The following is a 20,718-nucleotide window of genomic DNA, read 5'->3' as shown; positions in this document are numbered from 1 at the left end:
CTTCCAATATCATCTTTCATAGAACAAAATTTTTAAGTTTTGATGAAGTCTGATTTATCAGTTTTTCTTTCTGTGGATTATGATTTTTTTGTGTCAGATCTAAGAACTCTTTGCTTTGTCCTAGATCCCGAAGTCTCCTCCTACTTTTCTTTCCTAAAAGTTTTATAATTTTGCATTTACATTTAAACGCATGATTTAGTTTGAGTAAAGTTTTATATAAGATGTACAATTTAGGTCAAGATTATTATTGTTTCCCTTAGGGATAACCAATTTCTTTTACACCATTTGCTGAAAAGATGATCCTTTCTTCACTGAATTTTAAAAATTACCCTAAGATATGTTTTATACTTTCTTCCTTCCCTCTCCCGTCCTTCCTCTTTCTCTTTTTGGCCACTGCTTTACATAATCTACAGTATTTTCACTGTGGCTGTGAAAAGAGTTTTGGCACCTTCATGCTATGAAGTTTGATGATGAGTGTCTCTATGAAAGGCACACATTTATATTTTCTAAATATCATTTATAAAACACCTAAATCAGTAATTTGCTGGTCCATTTTTGCACTTTCGTAACCATCATTTAATTAGTGAGCAAAAGAGAGATGGAGACAGGTAAGACCTTTCAGTCCTCTCTTGTACATTGTGCTCAGCGTCAGCAGCCTCAGTTCATCTGGGTTTATTTCTGTCCTGGTGCCCTGGGAGCACCAGCGACTCGGGAATGAGGCACAGGTATCTCTGTAGCAAACGTGGTGATTTATGCAAACAGATCTTATACATTACTTCTTCCCTCCCTCCCTGTCTCTTTCTTCTACAAATAATAAATAACTAGGAATAATATGTTACACAAAGTATACATTTTTTCTTTCATAGAGATTTTATTCTGGTGAAATAGGAAAAAGAAGATAAGCAAATAAAGTGAAAACAGAATGAACGTCATTTTACAGGGATTCATCATTGTCATACATTGAAATACTCCAAACCTTCAGATAGTAGTTGTGTTGATTATAATATTAGAATTACAAAATGTGTCATTAGAGTGATACCTTTTGATTCATTGACAATATTTTACTGATTTCTCAATATTTATGGCATATACCAGTATCGTCCTGGTTGCTGCAGTAATCTGAAAGAAAAAAACTGTAAGTCTTGATTTCCAAGAATTTATAATTTAGCTGAGGAGGTAAGAATATACATAAGCACAAATATTTTAAATTAGTGTCATATAAATAGAATGGTAAATAAACGTAAAAAAAAAACCCTAAAATAGTCAGTAAAGAGGAAAAGTCTCTTCCCTTGGGAATAATCATGGAAAAGTACCACTAAGTAACATCATAAAGCTGGGCTTTGCAGCCAACCATAACAGGCAGACAGAATTTCAAATATCAAAGACCACAGTGGAGGCAAAATAATGAAGTGATGGCCCTAAGAAAGGGTCGGCATGGAGAGAAAACATGACTCCTCTGTTTCAGAAATGACAGAAAGTCCAGTTTGACATTATAAAATAGACTCAAATACAAAAGGTACAAATGCAGGCAATGCCTATTGAATTTAGAAATATGCCTTTTTGTACCTAGACCCTATACTCACAGTAGCTTCTCAAAGAATTAAAAGTTTCAGACTTTGAATAGTATGGGAGAATGCTTTCACTTGTGTAATAATAGCTTTGTAAGATTTTAGACTGAATAATGGGTAAGATATAAAGTTTAATAAAAGAAATTTTTATTTTCTTATTAAAGGCTGGAAATATTTGCATAATGTATCCACATGAAAACACAATAATTTGCTACTTTAATTCAGTTAAAAAAATTCAGACAATACCTTCGTGAATCCACAGGGCATAATTTTGCTTTACTCTCATTCCATCCATTTTTCCAACATGTATTCCAATATATTTTATATCAGCAAAATTATGAGCTGATCCTTCTCACCCTAGTGTTTTTTCCTCAATTGGGCAGCATGTTCAAGAGTTGGAACATGTATTGAATCCTCACTCATATCACTTTATAATATTATTTACTTCATGTTGTTTCTGTAATGATAAAATGAGATCATATATATGGATTTTAAAAAATGGTATATAGTGCCAATTTAATATTATTAGATAAGAAACTTCACAATGGCTTAGACTAGTCCTCATATACCTTTGCATTCCCCATATGCCTGTACCTAGTACACAGAGCCTACTTACAATCAGCAGCATTAGTAAAAGTAGCAATGATTCCATAGTACATTTATTTGCCTATACACATAGAATCTGTTTAATACGTCTGATGAATGTTCTACGAACTTGTTTGCAAAGAATTTAGCATGTAATTATTCTATTAATCACAGTGAATCCCTCATAAAAGTCATATTACTTGTGTCAAAAAAAAGAACACCCAAAGAATTATTACTTGTTACACTTCTGGGATGATATATCTAGTGTGATCCTGAATAAAAGTCAAATTATATGTCTTCCACTGGCTTCACTTTATGTGTAAGCAGATATAGTCACACTATAGCATGCAAAAAAGTTTAAAAGGTTTGAGCCTAAATATTTACACATAATTTTTAATATATGACTAGATAGATATATACATATTAACATATGTATATATATAAACACAGATATCTAGAAGTATATACCTATATATGTAAATATATAGATGTATAGATATTATAAATATACAACCATATGGTCTAAATTGAAATTAATATTGCTAGTGTCTCAGAAAGTGCTGAGTTTCAAGTCACATTCATAGGGAAACAAAATCAGAAATTGTGTTGTTAAAATTAAAACTTTATTCTAGAACTCATACAGCATCCTATATGGGAGAAGCTGTCTGTAATAAAGATCGATGTAGCAGAAATTGTAACATATCCACCAAAATAAAATTTTATGTTCAGGTTTGTGGATGAGAAATTTAAGACTTGTGGTAGTAAAGTGACGAGTTTTATGTATTATCCCCTTAAGAATCTTTTGACCATTTGGAAAAGTCTTATGGGGTTAAATGTCCAGGTTCAACAAACAAACAAACACCTGGACACTGAGACGGATGAGGAAAGCCAGAAACTGCATCTGCGCACGAGTGCGGGGAGTCTGAGTAAGTCGGTAGTTAGTATGGGAACAGCATGGTTTCTGCCGAGCGTGCTACACCCTTAGCAGAGCAGATCCTGAACACGTGCAAGGCTTCATGGTTTGGGTCAGCAACAGTGTCTAACAGTGATGTGGAGCTCCTTCTAGGGTAAGTCACGAGCGTGTAATTTACCATGGAGTGGCCTATTTATAGGACACAGGGGGATACCTCGCTGGTTGCTTTTTCACACAGTTATTAAATCTTAGTGGCAGTTAAAATCCAGGACACTGTATGACTTTGCACAAGATGACAGGATGCTTCCTACACTCCTCTCGTCTTTGGAAAAAATAATGATATTAAGTATAGGCTAATCAGAACTCAAGGAATGGGAAAAATGTGAGTTTTCGAGCCAGATGAACTTGCCTTCAAATCCTGGCTCTTTATTTAGCTTTTGCTGGCCCAAGTTTTATGTATTTTTGTACAACTGACAGAACAATATGCACCTTGTATGGTTATATTGAGTATTAAATGAGATCAAAGTGAGTGAAAGTCACTCAGTCATGTCCAGGCTCTTTGTGACCCCGTGGACTATACCCGACCAAGCTCCTCTGTCCATAGGATTTTCCAGGCAAGAATACTGGAGTGGGTGGCCACTTCCTTCTTCAGGAATCTTCCCAACCCAGGGATTGAACCCAGGTCTCCTGCATTGCAGGCATACTCTTAACTGTCTGAGCCACCAGGGAAGCCCATTAAATGAGATAATGGATGCAAATATTCAATGTAATGCCCAATATGTCTTAGATGCTCACACTCTCTTGCCCTTGAACACCACATCTCCTTTCCATTTCCTATTGCCCAAGGGGAAATTAACAACAAATTTTAGAGTTCTATAAATTCTAAAAATAAAAACTGTGAATGTTTTCCTACTGAAAACTGATGCTAATTCATATGAAAAGAATGCAATACCTTCTCAGATATTGGTACCTATAAGAAAAAAAAAGGCAGCAACTGTCCTATGAACTTTATATATGTTATTATTTTTTAAATAATTTTATTTATTTTTGGCTGTGCTGGATCTTCATTGCTGTGTGAGCTTTTCTCTAGTTGTGTGTGCTGGGGCTACTCTCTAGTTGAAGTGTGAGGGAGCACAGGCTCTACACGTTCAGGTTTCAGTAATTGTGGTTTATGGGCTCCAGAGCATAGGCTCGGTAATTGTGGCACATGGACTTAGTTGTTCCATGGCATGTAGGTTCTTCCTGGATAGGGACGCAACCTGTGTCTCCTGCATTGGCAGGAGGATCCTTTATCACTGAGCCACTGGGGAAGCCCTATATATGTTATTGTTTTAATCCACATGTCAATAAATACCCCATCTGGTAGATATTATTGTAAGTATTTTGCATATGCTTATCATAACAATTATGAAGAAAAAAGTACCAACTTACTTACACTGGCCTTATTACAAGAATAAGGGCTTCCCAGGTAGCTCAGCTGGTAAAGAATCTGCCTGCAATGCAGGACACCATGGTTCGATTCCTGGGTCAGGAAGTTCCAGGGATAGGCTACCCACTCAGTATTCTTAGGCTTCCCTAGTGGTTCAGATGGTAAAGAATCCGCTGCAATGCAGGAGACCTGGGTTTGATCCCTGGGTTGGGAAGATTCCCTAGAGGAGGACATTGCAAGCCACTCCAGTATTCTTGCCTGGAGAATTCCATGGACAGAGAAGCCTGGCGGGCTACAGTCCATGGGGTCGCAAAGAGCTGGACATGACTGAGCGACTAAGTACATTACGATGCAAGCTCAGCAAGAGGAAGGTATGTTTAACTGCCTTTTGTTTTTATGTTATTCTTTTCTGCACTTAATATGTAGTCAAGAAACATTGAAGAAGTTGGCTTCTTTCCCTTGAGAACTTTCATTGCTAAACCCAGAAAGATGACATCATAGAGACTCTGTTTCACTGATTTAAGTGCTAATCAAGAAGCTCTAGGGACCTAGGTAGTACAAGAAAAAGTATGCTGTATAATTTGTGAATAACCTTGATAAAATCCAAACCTTGTGATTTGGTCTGTTCATTTACATAAAGATAGTGTGGAGGGGTGTGGGCAGAGAGAGAGGGAGGAAAGGAGATGACACAGTTTTCTATATCCTCAGGTATGAGAAATTACTAGCGAATTACTCTTGGAAGTACTCAGATTGTATTTCAGGAGTTGCACTGAAAAAGGTATTTTAGCTAAAAATTTATTATTGCATTACCAGTCTGAGACACTTACTTCTTTGAATCTATTAACTAGCATCATAAATGAATGGATGCTCCTTACAACACATTTAGAGTATCAAGGGGAATAGTGTCAGGTTGCTACATCTGGATTATTTTCAGGGGTGGAAAATAATGAGGATACCAACTGGGCCACCCACTGCAAAATGTGGGTGACCAAATAAGCCAATGGAACCTCTAATGAGTATTTACTCCAAAGGACTCTGCATGTAAACGACTTCCAGACTGATGTGGTGCCAAGCTTAGAGGATTAAGTCTTTCAATGGCTTTTGTTGGTCAGCAGCCAAGGCATCTAGGAACAAAGGAGGGGGGTCTCCTTGTTAAACATATCAAGAATATTACTTTCAGACAAGAAGAATGCAAAGAATGGATCAAAGAACACCATAAAATAGATGGAAGACAGTAGAAATAAGTAATAACAGCATCATTCATACTCTGAGTTTAGGGTGATTTTGTTTAGTTAGGGCATTATTTTTCAGAGGACTTTAAAGCACTGCTTAGCATTTATGTGGTCTGGCCTACATTATAGGTAGTTGTGTACATGTCTTAGGTTTTGATGATCTTGAGGGCAGGAGTTTCCTCTGCTTTGTCTCATGAGTGTGCCATTAATCTTCTGTTTCTTCTTCTAGCATTAAGCAGTGTATAGACATAGATTGCTAAAGAATTATTTTTGAAATAAGTTAAAATGAATTTGCAACCACTTTTGCTTTAATAATATAAAAAGTACCCGGAGGAACATATCATGGTTTTGTTTTTGCTTTTTTAAGGAGAGGTAAATCTGTAATACAAAGAAATTGCATGTCCAGAGGGAACAACTCAATATCACTTAGAAAGTCTCTGGGTTTATCCTGACTCAGGGTTCTTGTATATCTCAGACTAATCAAATCCCCCAAAGCAATGCAAATGACAGAGTACATATGGAAAATCACATTCCCTGTATGTTTACCCAGAGAAAATACAAAGCAAGAAAATGTTTGCACACTATGACAAAAGTCAGTGCTAGAATAGATTCTAAGATGGCCACCCAAACAAATGTTTACTTCTGTAAAGCAAAGCAAAACAAAACAAAACCTAAATGGATACTTTAAAAAAGTTTGAAACACAGCAACAACACGTATTGGATTCCTTTTTTCTGTTTCCAAACAGTTGTGTTAACATTCTGGAACCTTTACCTTTCTGACCTTTCTCAAAGAAGTAGTCAATCGCATTTTACAGCAAGATTTCCTTTTAGACATTGTCAAATGTAAACTTTGGCCACCAATTTCTCCTTCTTTAGGCAAAAGGTAGCCATAGTTGGCCTGAAAGTTTGGAACTGCACTGTGTGGTTTAAAGACTTTCCCCATGATCAGCATTGCCAGTGTGGCCACGGTCCTAACAAAGATAGCCATTACTCTTTTCTTAGATGGACAACAGTTGCATGTCTGCAGTTACTCATGTATTTAGAATGCTTCCAAAAGGTTTGTTTATTTATATCCTTAATTTAACAGTCTCATATAGTGCCAGAAAGTGTTCTCTGTGAAGCAGATAGAAACATCCCTGTTTCATAAATGTGAAATTGAGGTTAAATAAATTGTTGAAAGTCAGTTCAGTTCAGTCGCTCAGTCGTGTCCGACTCTTTGCGACCCCATGAATTGCAGCATGCCAGGCCTCGCTGTCCATCACCAACTCCTGGAGTCTACCCAAACCCATGTCCATTGAGTCAGTGATGCCATATAACCATCTCATCCTCTGTCGTCCCCTTCTCCTCCTTCCCCCAATCCTACCCAGCATTAGGGTCTTTTCCAATGAGTCAACTCTTCGCATGAGGTGGCCAAAGTATTGGAGTTTCAGCTTCAACATCAATCCTTCCAATGAACACCCAGGATTGATCTCCTTTAGGATGGATTGATTGGATCTCCTTGCAGTCCAAGGGACTCTCAAGAGTCTTCTCCAACACCACAGTTCAAAAGCATCAATTCTGCGGCGCTCAGCTTTCTTCACCGTCCAACTCTCACATCCATACATGGCTACTGGGAAAACCATAGCCTTGACTAGACGGACTTTTGTTGGCAAAGTAATGTCTCTGCTTTTAAATATGCTATCTAGGTTGGCCATAACCTTCCTTCCAAGGGGTAAGCGTCTTGTAATTTCATGGCTGCAATCACCATCAGCATGATTTTGGAGCCCCAAAAAATAAAGTCTGACACTGTTTCCACTGTTTCCCCATCTATTTCCCATGAAGTGATGGGACCAGATGCCATGATCTTAGTTTTCTGAACGTTGAGCTTTAAGCCAACTTTTTCACTCTCCTCTTTCACCTTCATCAAGAGGCTCTTTAGTTCCTCTTCACTTTCTGCCATAAGGGTGGTGTCATCTGCATATCTGAGGTTATTGATATTTCTCCCGGCAATCTTGATTCTAGCTTGTGTTTCTTCCAGCCCAGCGTTTCTCATGATGTACTCTGCATATAAGTTAAATAAGCAGGGTGACAATATACAGCCTTGACGTACTCCTTTTCCTATTTGGAACCAGTCTGTTGTTCCATGTCCAGTTCTAACTGTTGAAAGTCATGCATCTCAAAAGTGGTAGAACTGGGTTTCAAACCGAAGCCTCCTGGCTCAAGTGCACTAAAGTCTGACTCAAACTCCAAAACATATGTTTTAAGGAAAAGAATGACAATGGCTGGGTTTTCATACAGTCCTATCTAGCTTAATCTCCCTGAAACTGTGTGGTGTACATCTTCCTCCTTTATTCCACATCCAGTTCCTCAGTAGAAGCAGGAAGTTCTCCGGCTCTTATCCCCCTGGGCGGGGGGGTGTCTTACACAGTAGATTTGAGAGGAAGCTTAGAATCAGGAGAGTGAAGAAGATGTCTGACTAGACATCTGGGGATATGTCTGTGCTCTCGAGGACTCCTTGTGTCCCTTTTGTGACAGCTCCTTTCCTTTGCTACTACCGGTAAATTCCAAGTTGCTTTATTTCCCATTAGTTCAGAAAGTGGTAGAATATTTCTCACACCTAAAGCAAGCACTACAAGCATATAAAAAACATTTATGGTTTCTATTGCTGGGGGGTGATGCGGGCAGAAATAAACAGGTTGAAAGTACATCAGGAGGGAAAACATATTCCTCCTTTTTTTTGAAACTATCCTTTTCCCCTTCCCACCCCACCCTCTGTCCCCCATTGAAACACCTTCAGTTGGTCCAAGTTACATAATTGATTTTCAGAGTAAAGCCTTTTTGGTGTGTGGTTACGGAGTCAGCTTTGCGCTGGATTTCTGAGTGGGGGAGGGCTGGGACATGTGGAAACAGAAAGATAAGGAAAGAAGGGGCCTTAGTGCTCCTGAGAGAGTAGGTCCCAGGAGTGATGGTCCCTAGGGAAACAGTCCTGGAGAAGAAGTGGCAGCACCTGGGATGCTCCAGGCTGTGGGAGACAGGAGGGAAGAGGGGTCCCAAACTGGAGCTGAAACGTCTGAGCAAAGGCAGAGTAAGGGAAGCCAGGTTTCAGTGCTCAGCAAAGATCATGAAACTGCCTCTTTGCAGTGCTTAACCCTTAAAAAAAGGAAAGAAAGAAAAAAAAAGAGCATAAATCAGATTTACCCTCTAGGAACCTAGCACTCAAACTTAATTCCAGAAAAGAACTGGGATTTGTTTTAGGTCAAATGCTAAAATGTCTTCTTGAGTACTTTTGTTTTACTCTGGGAGTGCCTCTAAGCTGACCAGTCATGCTTCTGTGAAATCCAAATTGGCAACGTGGGAAAGGGAGGAAGACTATGACCACATATCTTGAGGGAGTGTCTTTTTATCTTCTCTTCAGTGGGGGAGTCAATAATATTAACTCCTTTTCTCTTAACCTGAAGAACTACAACCAGAGCCAGCTCTTCAATTTTCTGTAAATCCCATGTGTGACAAGGGTCCAGGAATCTTGCCAACACATTTAAAGCCAAACTGCCCAGAAAGCCATATGGAGAAGGGAGACTCAATGACTCATATGCAGACCATTTTATGCATTATGTGTTTCTGCTCTCTGTTGGGCACACTGTGTTTCACAACAACTTTAATTAAAAGTAAATGTAATATTTGCAGTAATTTGAAGAATATGAAGCATGGACCCATTATTTAGACTCTAAATCTTAATCGCTATCAAGACCCCCTCAGTGGAGAGAGAAAAAAAAAAAAAGATTTGTGTGTGTGTGTGCATGCTCACACTAACATGCTAGAGAGAGGGCTGGTATGGCTGAATCGCTTTAAGCAAGTTGCTGAGCTATCCTGGCTTTATTATCCCATCTATATAAAAATGAGAGTAACAACCAAAATGAGATAAACTCTGTAAAAAGTTGAGGAGCCCCATAGTGGATGGGGGCTCTATTGGACTTGTGTGGGTGTTAGTCACTCAATTGTGTCTGACTCTTTGTGACCCCACAGACTGTAGCCCACTGTGCTCCTCTGTCTGTGGAATTCCAGGCAAGAATACTGGAGAGAGTAGCCATTTCCTTCTCCAGGGATCTTCCCAACCCAGGGATCATTGCAGGCAGATTCTTTACCTTCTGAGCCACCAGGGAAGCCCTCTATTCGACTTAGATATCTCCAAATCTTGCAACTCTACTATATTTCACTCTCTGAGGTTTCCTTTCTTCCTTTTTCCTCCATCCATCCCTTTCTTCCTCCTTTCTTGTTACATGTATTTATCAACTCTGTTAAGTACTAAGCACTGTGTTTAAGTAATTAACAAAATCCCCAGCAGAGAAGAAAGATCTGTGTCTTAAGGTCAATGCATCCTCCTCCTTAAAATCCTTATGTGACTTCTTATTTCTTTTACAATAAAGACCAATATCTGGGTCATAGCTGAGCAAGCCTCATCTCTCTTCACTGTCACCTTGTTCTCATACCTCTGGACACTTCAACCTTCTTTTTCACCACACAGCCTCCTGCCACAGGGACTTTTCACAAACCACTTCCATTTTCTGGGACTTTTCCTCAGCATGGCTCTCCCTTCAATAAGTTAACTCCTAGGTACCCTTCAGCTCTCAGCTCAAATATCACTTCCTCTGAAAAACTTTCTCTGACCCTTCATCTGGATGAGGTCCTTTGGCTGTGTGCTTTTATAGTGCTGTGTCTCATTTACCTATCTGCTGCTGCTTATATTTATTTATTACTCTCTACTCCACCAAGCAGCAAGCTCCGTAAGACCAAACTCTGTATTTGTTTACTTTCACCATTGTGAAGCCAGAGCCTCCCACAGTCCCTGATCAATGATAAGTGCTCAATATTTGTTATTTGAATGAATCAATGAGTGAGTAAGTGAATCCACCAGGAAAATTCATTGTCCTCAATTCTTGTCCTATCAGTTGTTGTGTAGCTTTATATAAAGTAGTTACTCCTTAAAAAAAAAAAAAAAAAGTGCACTGCTTTATTATACAAATGGACTATAATAATGAAGATAATTTTCTGAAGACAGTGCCTTATTGTGACCTTTCTTCTACTCGTAATCTATCAATATTATTAACCAGATTCCTGCAGCTGAAAAGCTTGGTAGTTCTGAGATAGCCTCCAGAGAATTAAGACTTCCAGGCTCTTCATTAAGATGTATATTGTTTAAAGAATGAACGAACCCAGGGGCTTACAACATGCTCTTTCAAACATGACTATTTGCGAATAATGGTCAAGACATTTAGTTTACTTCCTAACAGATGGGGTTTAAATAGAAAACAAGCAAACATACTTTCTTGGGAAAATTAAAATGGCTGAAAATTTAGAAGAGATGGAGAGTTGGCTACTAACGAGAAAAACCCCAGGAAATTGATTAGTTGGTATTCAACTGCAGCTTTTGTGACTGTAGTTGAGAGTAATGCTACATAAATTTTGTCCTGTAATGTATATACTGACATAAATTCTATAATGTAAAAGGCACATAAAAAAAAATGAATGAACTGCATGCTGCTGCTGCTGCTGCTAAGTTGCTTCAGTCGTGTCCGACTCTGTGTGACCCCATAGATGGCAGCCCACCAGGCTCCCCCGTCCCTGGGATTCTCCAGGCAAGAACACTGGAGTGGGTTGCCATTCCTTCTCCAATGCATGAAAGTGAAAAGTGAAAGTGAAGTCGTTCAGTCATGTCCGACTCTTAGCGACCCCATGGACTGTAGCCTACCAGGCTCCTCCGACCATGGAATTTTCCAGGCATGAGTCTAATGTTATCTCACAAAAGCCAGTTTTTACTAGAGATAGCATATTAGCTACTGTTTTTTGGTGAATTATTGTTTAAATTATTACTTGGTCATTATATCATAATTTCAATCATCTTAGCATATAAATTGACTATCCATGACTTACTACAAACATCTGAACCAAGTTCATTTGAAATTAAGTATGTAAAAGCCTTTACATTTCTCTAAATTATTTTTATGTCTTAAATTGCTATATGTATCCCTGGATTTTTCACTAGACTTCAAATATAACCAAGAACTTTTCAGTGGTATTAAGATATTTTTGAAGAATACTGAAATAATTACATAAACAATTAGAAACAAGTCAAGTGGGTTATATATATTAAATCTTGTAAACTGTTTGGAGCATCCCACCAAAAATCATCATTCCTTCTTTTAGTTTCTCACCCCTTAGTCATTTTGCTGAATATTGGTATAGTCATCTGAGAATTAGAGTAAATAAAGCTCCCTCTATCCATCCTTGTACTTTAATCAGTAGGTCAAGTACACAAGATCCCTTTGGCAGTCTGGTGAAACTTAGGGACCTTCTCAGAATAACATTTAAATAAAATAATAAAACTAAAAGGAATGCCATTTATATTTAACTATGATTAACCAAGTTTATAACATGACAATATATGTATTTATATATTAAATAATAAGATATAGCTATAGATTTAATAAATACCATGATTTAAAAATAATGAAGGGTAGGAATAGTATTTGAGATCCAGAAATGACCATAATGTGATATGACGATATCTGCAATTTCTGTTGTTGACAAAGTCACAGATACTGCTAATACCACTGTGATCCATTGTGTGTATTTACAATTGAAAGACACGGAGCTAGAGGTTAGTGAAAGTACAGATATCATGCTTTCCCAACCAAGTTAGAGACCTCTGGTTAAGAATCAGCCCACTGTTTGATAAGAAAAAAAAAGATGGTTTAATCAACTGAGACTTGGAGATTATCCATGGGTTTAATTTCTCAAGTTTGTACTGACGACAAGAATAGTAATAGCGGTAGCTAAACACTTAAAGCAATTATTAATTGCCAGATATTTTTCTAAGTGCTTTAAATATGTCACATCACGTCATTCGTGGAAAAACTCTATGAGGTAAGATTTTACAGGTATACAGAGAGGTGAAGTAACTTGTCTAAAGCCAAACAGTTTTTGTAAGTGATAGAGCCAGGTCCATCATGGTCTTTTAACTATTGTGCTATATAACTGGTTTCTTTGTATTTGCCTGAGTTTTGTGGTAAATGATGGAAGGCCAGAAATATATGAGACATTTTTTCCAGTAGAAAAAGTTATGAAGCATATTTTAAATATCTGTAAATTTTCATAAAGGGTTTACTATTGTCTATCTAATTTATATACTTTTGAAACTGAATGTCAGAAGCACAAGAAAGGGGAAACTCACATAAAGAAAGTCTGTGATTGTTAGCGATTGCCAGATTTTCTTTCTTTTTTTTTTTTTTTTTAGTATAAGCTGTTGGTGGCTAAAACATTGAGTTTGAAATTTCTTTATAAGGTTAAAGCATTTTAAAATTTGTTGTTGTATGTTTCTTTTTTTTTGACTGTTGGAATTCTAGAACCACTTTGTTGTGAAAATGTCAAGGTCTCAGAAGTTTTAATAAGATTGAAAATTTAGGAAAATTAACATGGTGTTAAAACATGGCTACTATAATAAAATACTAAATATTTTTCAACTCAAAATTTTGCAAAAGAGAAAACCCACAATATGTACCAACTTTTCAACAAGGTGAAAACACTTTTTTTTTCCCTGAAAGATTTAATGAATTTAGGGTTACTATTTTAGAACACACAAAAATTGAGCCAACTCTTAACTTTCCAGAGAAAGGGGAGATGAGATGGCATGAGAATTCATAGGTAGTGAGATGGCATGAGAATTCATAGGTAGTGTCAAGCCAAACATAGTATTTAATATAAACCTTCTATTTCATCAAAATATAAGTTAAGCTTCTAACAAATAGATGAATTAAGTGGAATTAACCTCTTTATATATATAAAGTTGGCAAAAGAAAAAAAAAAACTTTGGGTAAAAAGAGAAAAAAAATCACATGCTTGGATCACCCAAATATGCATAATTATACTGAATAATAAACATCAGTGACCATATTATTAAGGGCTTCCAAGGTGGCACTAGTCGTAAAGAACCCACCTGCCAATGCAGGAGATGTAAGAGATGCGGTTTCAGTCCCTGGGACAGGAAGATCCCCTGGAGGAGGGCATGGCAAACCATTCCAGTGTTCTTGTCTGGAGAATCCCATGGAGAGAGGAGCCTGGTGGGCTACTGCATTCCATGGGGTCATAAACAGCCAGACATGACTGAAGCGACTTAGCACACACGCTATTATATTATTAAACTATTTTTCTCAGTAGAGTGGGCTTATGACAACAGAATTAATAAAAGGAGGGAAGAAGAATATAGGGGAAAAAAAGCCATCCATTACATTGTTCCTTTATAGTTTAATCATTGTTGCTAGACTCAATGGAAAAAGAATTAAATTAGTTGTTAATTAATAGAAATTAATTAGTGCTAGCTATAAATTATAACTAATGTGAAGGAAAGTTTGCACATTTTATAACAATACGAATGTTAATATGAAACATCCTGAAACTTCAGGTGGTGTGTCTTAAGCCTAGTCAACCATTTATTTACTGAGACATAAATCACTGTTAACAAAATAAATTTATGATAGATACCTTCCCCAGTGATTCAGCTGGTAAAGAATCCACCTGCAATGCAGGAGACCCCAGTTCTATCCTCGGAGAAGGGCTAGGCTACCCATTCCAGTATTCTTGGACTTCCCTGTTGGCTCAGTTGGTAAAGAATCCATCTGCAATATGGGAGACCTGAGTTTGATCCCTGGGTTGGGAAGATCCCCTGGAGAAGGGAATGGCTACCCACTTCAGTATTCTGGCCTGGAGAATTCCATGGACAGACTGCATAGTCCATGGGGTCGCAAAGAGTTGGGCACAACTGAGCGACTTTCACTTTCATCTAAACATCCAAGTTCTTTCTAAGTACAATTAGCTGCATCCTTTTTTTGTCTATGTTTGTGCCCCCTTACTTCAGTTTTCACGCCAGTGAGCAAATTGTTTCATAAATTGAAGACATCTTGAGCAAACTTCGAAATCACATTTTAAAAATTACTTGAGCTTCACTGTATATGAGCTTAATTGAATATCTGTGGTAAGAAGGGCAAATTGGTTTCACAAGGGTCAAAAAATATTTATTGAATGAATGAATGAGCAAAAGAGAACTTCTGTCAATGATAATTTTTTCAAAATCCTTCACTTTTGACAATATCCTTACTGTTGTCATGGATTTGCTCATACTTTGTGTTTATTCTTTATTAAGCATATTCAACAGTTAAAAGTAAAACTGAAATTCCCATTAAAATCTGACCATTATGTTCTAGGAATAAAGTAACTTGTAGAAATTTTACAAATTATGGGTCTAGCATCCACTTAAAACTCTGTATCCTCATAAGAAACCTTTGAAAGAATAGGCAGAAAGAATCAATTAGACTTGCCAGATAACTGAAGAGATTTATATGACAAGGAAAGAGGTAATTTCCTTGCATTGAGTACAGTAAGCTAACCAACCACTGCTTAATGGCATGGAAGACCAATTTTCTAGAGTCACTGAGAAAATAAAAAGTGAGACCAGTCAAGAACATAAACTTATGAGAGGCAATCAGGCACTCATAAAAAAAGTTTAATGTAATGAATTTTTGTGATGTGAATACTTGAAATATTTAATTTTTATCCACCCGGAAAATCCTTTTATATGTTTGGAATATTTTTCCCACACAGACAAAATCTTATTTTAGACATCTTGTGAAAGTCAAATATAATAATTGGGCACATTTTCTTTGTGTTCTAAAATGTGTGCTTGATATGATCAACTGTAAAGAAAACAAATGTAAACATGTGTCTGCATTTAAAGTCATTTTTCATCTCTTAACTTTTAATGATAATTTGCTGATTCATTTCATTATGTTTACGGAATGGGGAGAACATAAAGAAAACTGAATCTATAAGGCAGGAGAGCAACTGGTTGAACTAGACACCAAAAATTAGAAACAGCTATGCTCAAGTGCATAATTTTTGTACTCCTTGCTTAATTAAAATTTTACCAAACTATATCCTTTAAAAATGACGCTAGCCATGTGACCATGAATTTAGATTTCCTTCACAGGGCCTAACATATATTCAGTACAGTAGGACTTTTTTTTTTTAATATGTATGGTATAAATGAGAGATTAAGAGTGACAGTATCACCTTGTTTCATGACTAACGGTGCAGATTTTGTAAAGTTAAGTAATGCGTAATCCAAGCATATTCTCACAGATCTCAGGTTTGCACCTATTTTTGATTGATTCTTTTAAAAAGGATTGAGATTAGTATTGACACTTGAGCTTGGGATGATTAAAATTTTGTTAATAAAGCTCTCAACAAAGATGAAAGTACCAACAGTCCATTCCAAAGACCCTATAATATAATCTATATATAATTTATATGATTCCCTGGAGAAGGCAATGACAACCCACTCCAGTATTCTTGTTTGGAGAATCCCATAGACAGAGGAGCCTGGCGGGCTACAGTCCGTCCATCGGGTCACAAAGAGTCAGACATGACTGAGTGACTTAACATGCACGCCAGTGCAGGAGACATAAGTGATGCAGGTTCTATCCCTGGCTCAGGAAGACCCCCTAGAGGAGGGCATGGCAACCCACTCTGGTATTCTTGCCTGGAGAATCCCCATGGACAGAGGAGCCTGGCGGGCCACAGTCCATGGGGTCACAAAGAGTCGGACATGACTGATGCAAATTAGCACACATCATATTATTGGTCATTTCTATTCTAGGTCAGAGAAATTGCAAAAATACAGTTTTGCGATGCAGACAATTCTGAATCAATTCTCAGTTCTTTTACTTCAGTAGAAGTGGTCAGCTAAATTTTTTGAAGAGTTCTTGTTCTTTTTTTAAATGCTAGTAGATTACTATCTTAATATGGAGTTCATTCTACAGTTTAGATGAAATTATCTCTGGAGTTCAGAATTTCTGTTTTCAATAATTATTCACTGACCCTTCTCTATATATCAGAAACTACTATGAACATGAATATAGAAATGAGTCTAACACCTTACCTGCACTAAGGAAATGTCTAAACAACTAGAGTAGTTTGTGATAACTGCTGTAATAAAGGGAAATGAGTTCTACTGGGAGAAAAAGTGGGACTTCTTCTGTTTTGGGGGTTAGGGTGCAGGTAGAGGAAATGAAGGAAAGGGCTCCATCAGAGGGGTAACATTCATTTAACTCTTTATTGGGCCATGTCATAGATTAAACCTAGGATTTCTCTTTTAATCAGTATTCTGTAGTTGATACCAATAGCTTACTACCAGGCAATGTTTTTCATTTGCTCCCTCTGTATTTCTGACTGTGGCAAAACCATTTAGCATATCTAGAGTTGGCTGCAATTCACCAGTTTCTGTGGTACCTCAGAAATTTGTTAACCTTTTTGGAAAAAAAGTAATAATTTGCTTTTCCTTTGTATTGTTAGGAGTGAAAAGATGAGTGATAGTGAGTTCATGGGTGGTGTATTGATATCTACTGGGTGCGATTCCCTAGGTGAGAAAGCCGCTATTCCACAGACACACTCTAGGGTGGTGGTGCCCTTGCCAACCCTCTGATACCTTCCCTGGTGAATAAAAGAAAGAGTGGGAGTTCTGTTTCTGGGGTTGGGGTGCAGATGGAGGGAAAGGAGGAAAGGGCTCCACCAGAGGTGTCACATTCACTCAGCTCTTTACTGGGCCATGTCACAGCTTAAACCTAGAATCTCTCTTCTAATCAGTATGCTCAAGCCTAGTGAGTGCAGTCAACAAGGAGCCTGTTTTAAAAATGTATTCACTGTACACTTGCTTTCAAAGAGTTTCAGCTGTAGGGAAAGTATACCTTTCTGACTTTAGAAGGATGGGTTGGAAATATGGGTAAAAAAGAGAAGCATAAAAACCTACTCAGCCTTCAGTTTGGAGAAGGGCATGAGTATATCATTAAAAGAGAAAATAAAACCTACTACATTTCCAGTAAGTTGTTATTTTAAGAGATAATTAACATTACAATCTAGCACACTGTCTTGTTCATTATTACTTGATTTGTGGATTAAAACAAATTCCATTGAGAAGTTCCATGGAGAAGCAAAGTTGCCTCATGGTGCAGTTTCCCAAGGCTCCCCAATTGAGACAAAGCAGTGCTATTAATTATGAACTTGTGGGATCATAGTCCACAATCGGGAGATCTCTCCACACTGTCCGGAAGTGTTTCCATTCCAGTCTCTACAGACAGCCATCTAACACTGATGGTGGTTTGTGTACATATGAACTTTCAGATACCTGCTCTTCTCTGTCTCATAAAAATGAGCATTTCTCAACTCTGATTTAGGCTGTCATTTGAAGCAATGGAGTGGTTTATTAAGGAATGTATTTTGCCTTAATTAAGATGCAATTACAGAAGTCATACCTCTTTCCTCTCTAATTTTGCTATGATAAAAATATAAAAAATTAGGTAGTCCAAATAGAAAATAAAAAGCAGCAATGATAACATTAGGCAAAACAAATCAACAAATAAAACAACTCAAAGCTTCAAAATTCATATGCACATCCTAGGACTTTTAGTTCATCGCTAACCATCTAAATCTTTTGTCTGTGAAATTTTAACGGGTACAGTGGTGACCCTGGCTATATATGGAAGAGGAGACAGATTTTCATCATGCAGCTTATCATCTATTTGGGGGATTTTATGTAAATTAATGAGAATAATAACACTTTTACAACATTTATAATGTACTTAAAGTAACAGGTTATCTCATTTGACTACTCAACAGTCTAGTAAATAGTAATTATTATACTCATTGTGTATTTGTGGAAACTGAGACATTACTTTGCCAACAAAGGTCTGTCTAGTCAAAGCTGTTGTTTTTCCAGTCGTCATGTATGGATGTTAAGAGTTGGGCCATAAAGAAAGCTGAGTGCTGAAGAATTCATGCTTTTGAACTGTGGTGTTGGAGAAGACTCTTGAGAGTCTCTTGGACTGCAAGGAGATCCAACCAGTCCATCCTAAAGGAGATCAGTTGTGAATATTCATTGGAAAGACTAATGCTGAAGCTGAAACTCCAATACTTTGGCCACCTAATGTGAAGAACTGACACGTTGGAAAAGACCCTGATGCTGGGAAAGATTGAAGGCGGAAGGAGAAGGGGATGACAGAGGATGAGATGGTTGGATGGCAGGAGTTTGAGTAAACTCCGGGATGCCTGGCGTGCTGCAGTCCATGGGGTCGCAGAATCAAACACGACTGAGTGACTGAACTAAACTGAGGCTTGGCTGCTAATTTACAAAAGATGGTGCTCAAACTCCATCCATAACTTGTATTTGCCTCACCATAATGCATAGTAGGACTTTCACACTGTAAGAAAACTAGATGTCTAGAGCCTTGTGATAAATTAACTGGAAGTATAAAGTGAGTATATTTTTGAGGTCTAAAATATTTGATTTTATTACTTGAAAGTGACAGAGTTTATGATAATGTAGTGCCTTATGTCCCATTATTCTGTGATTCTGGAATGTGAGGAGGAGAATGAAATAGTCTCCTTTCTGCTGGGAACACTCTCAATCTCTTGCTGCTCAACTCTTCACTGGGCTATGTAGTGACTTAAATGTAGGGTTGCTGTTTTTATGTGAGGGACTACCTCACATGAATACAGTGGGGAAGAAGTCTCAGTAACCTCTGAGCTTCTAAGGAAAGGGAAGGAAAGATGAGAAGTCTCAGCTTTCCCTTTTATCTACTGAATGAGGCAAATTATCTATAGCCTTGAAAATCATCAAAATGTAATTGATCTTCCAAGCGGTAATGGTTAAAGCCTTCCTCTCATATTTTTCTGTATTAAACATTTGTTACTTTGTTCTCCTTCTGTAGAGCAAAACCAGTGGGAAGGTATGAACAAAATTTACACCAGAAGGGTGTTCTAGCCACCTCTTTAAATTTGTGTACAAATGTGTTTTTGTCTGTTTTATTTCCATAGAGGAAGGTGAAGTGCAATCCCCGCTTTGGAGCCATGAACACAGTGATGGGATGGCCGGCATTCAGTGCTGGTCGTCCTGGTAACAGCATCTCAAATCTTACACTAACATCTGGTGTTCTTAAGCTTAACAGCTGGTTGTCTACAGAAAAAATTGAACAAGGAGTTGAAACACAAATGGGAATACCATAAAATAAAAGTAGTTACCTAGGAGGAATACCAAGAAATAACTAAGCTAAAGCAGGAAATGAGATGAAACTTGCAAAATGCAGAGAGAAGTATATCAGGGGTTAAAAAATGGATAAAAGATAATGTCACTTGGAAAATAATGAATATTGTGAGTTTTAAGTTTTGCATTATTTTTATAAGCAAATTGAAAAACATGTTGGAAAGATGAAAGATCAAAATTAAACTTTGCAGAATAAGAACCAACAGACTATATTTTGTACTCCATAAGTCCCAACACAAGTGGAAATCATGATTGCAAGTGTAGTCAAACCTTTTGAGAATTCTTGGTAAACTGTTTGAAGATAAGAAAATACTCAGGATATCTTGTAGAAGTGGTTGATCAGTAGCTTTTAACTACTGATTTCTATTCATAGAATTACATGTTATATTTGAAGGATTTGAGGTTATTTTTATTTTGAGGAGGTGGTTTTTTTTTATGGACTCACTGAATACATACTGAAGTAGTACTCATTTTAAATCACAGTGTTAATACAAATAAATAATGTTGGCACCAATATTACTCATTTTGAAGGGCACAGGATATTATTTACAAAAAGTTGTTAACAGAGATTCACAGTGATAATTCTCCATCTTCACCTCTAAAGTTGGAAAGTTCATTAAATTTCCAATTACAATAGTATAAAAAAAATTCCTGCTATATCTATTCTCATACTAGGTAATAAAATATAGGAAATAGAAATAGGTTCTTTCCTATAAGGAAACTGACTGAAAATAAGCAGAGGCTTTCTTGTGGTTTAAGATATAATCACAGAAAGTTAAATAAAGCCACTGGACTCATAAGAGTGTAAGACTTATTCTGAGTAGGTTTAATAGGCAGAACCAGAAAATTTAGATAGGAATGGAAAGGGA

General features: G+C 37.3%; 2 protein-coding genes across 11 annotated transcripts in view; one reads left to right on the top strand and one right to left on the bottom strand.

Annotated features, from left to right (window-relative positions):
* The window catches only part of DKK2 (dickkopf Wnt signaling pathway inhibitor 2), a 610,668-nt gene that overhangs the window by 555,839 nt on the left and 34,111 nt on the right, over nt 1–20,718 (top strand). The gene's annotated exons all lie outside the window — the stretch shown is intronic.
* The window catches only part of LOC145503943 (uncharacterized), a 359,220-nt gene continuing 339,353 nt past the window's right edge, over nt 852–20,718 (bottom strand). Inside the window, exon 5 of the mRNA XM_081484737.1 lies at nt 852–2,025. Within this exon, the coding sequence (XP_081340863.1) occupies nt 2,010–2,025 (16 nt within the window). The 3' untranslated portion in view covers nt 852–2,009. The remainder of the gene's footprint in view (nt 2,026–20,718) is intronic.

Source organism: Giraffa tippelskirchi, chromosome 1, assembly GCF_054371585.1.
Source record: "Giraffa tippelskirchi isolate mGirTip1 chromosome 1, T2T-mGirTip1v1.2.pri, whole genome shotgun sequence".
Lineage (NCBI taxonomy): Eukaryota > Metazoa > Chordata > Mammalia > Artiodactyla > Giraffidae > Giraffa > Giraffa tippelskirchi.
This window is presented reverse-complemented; position numbering and strand designations above follow the sequence as displayed.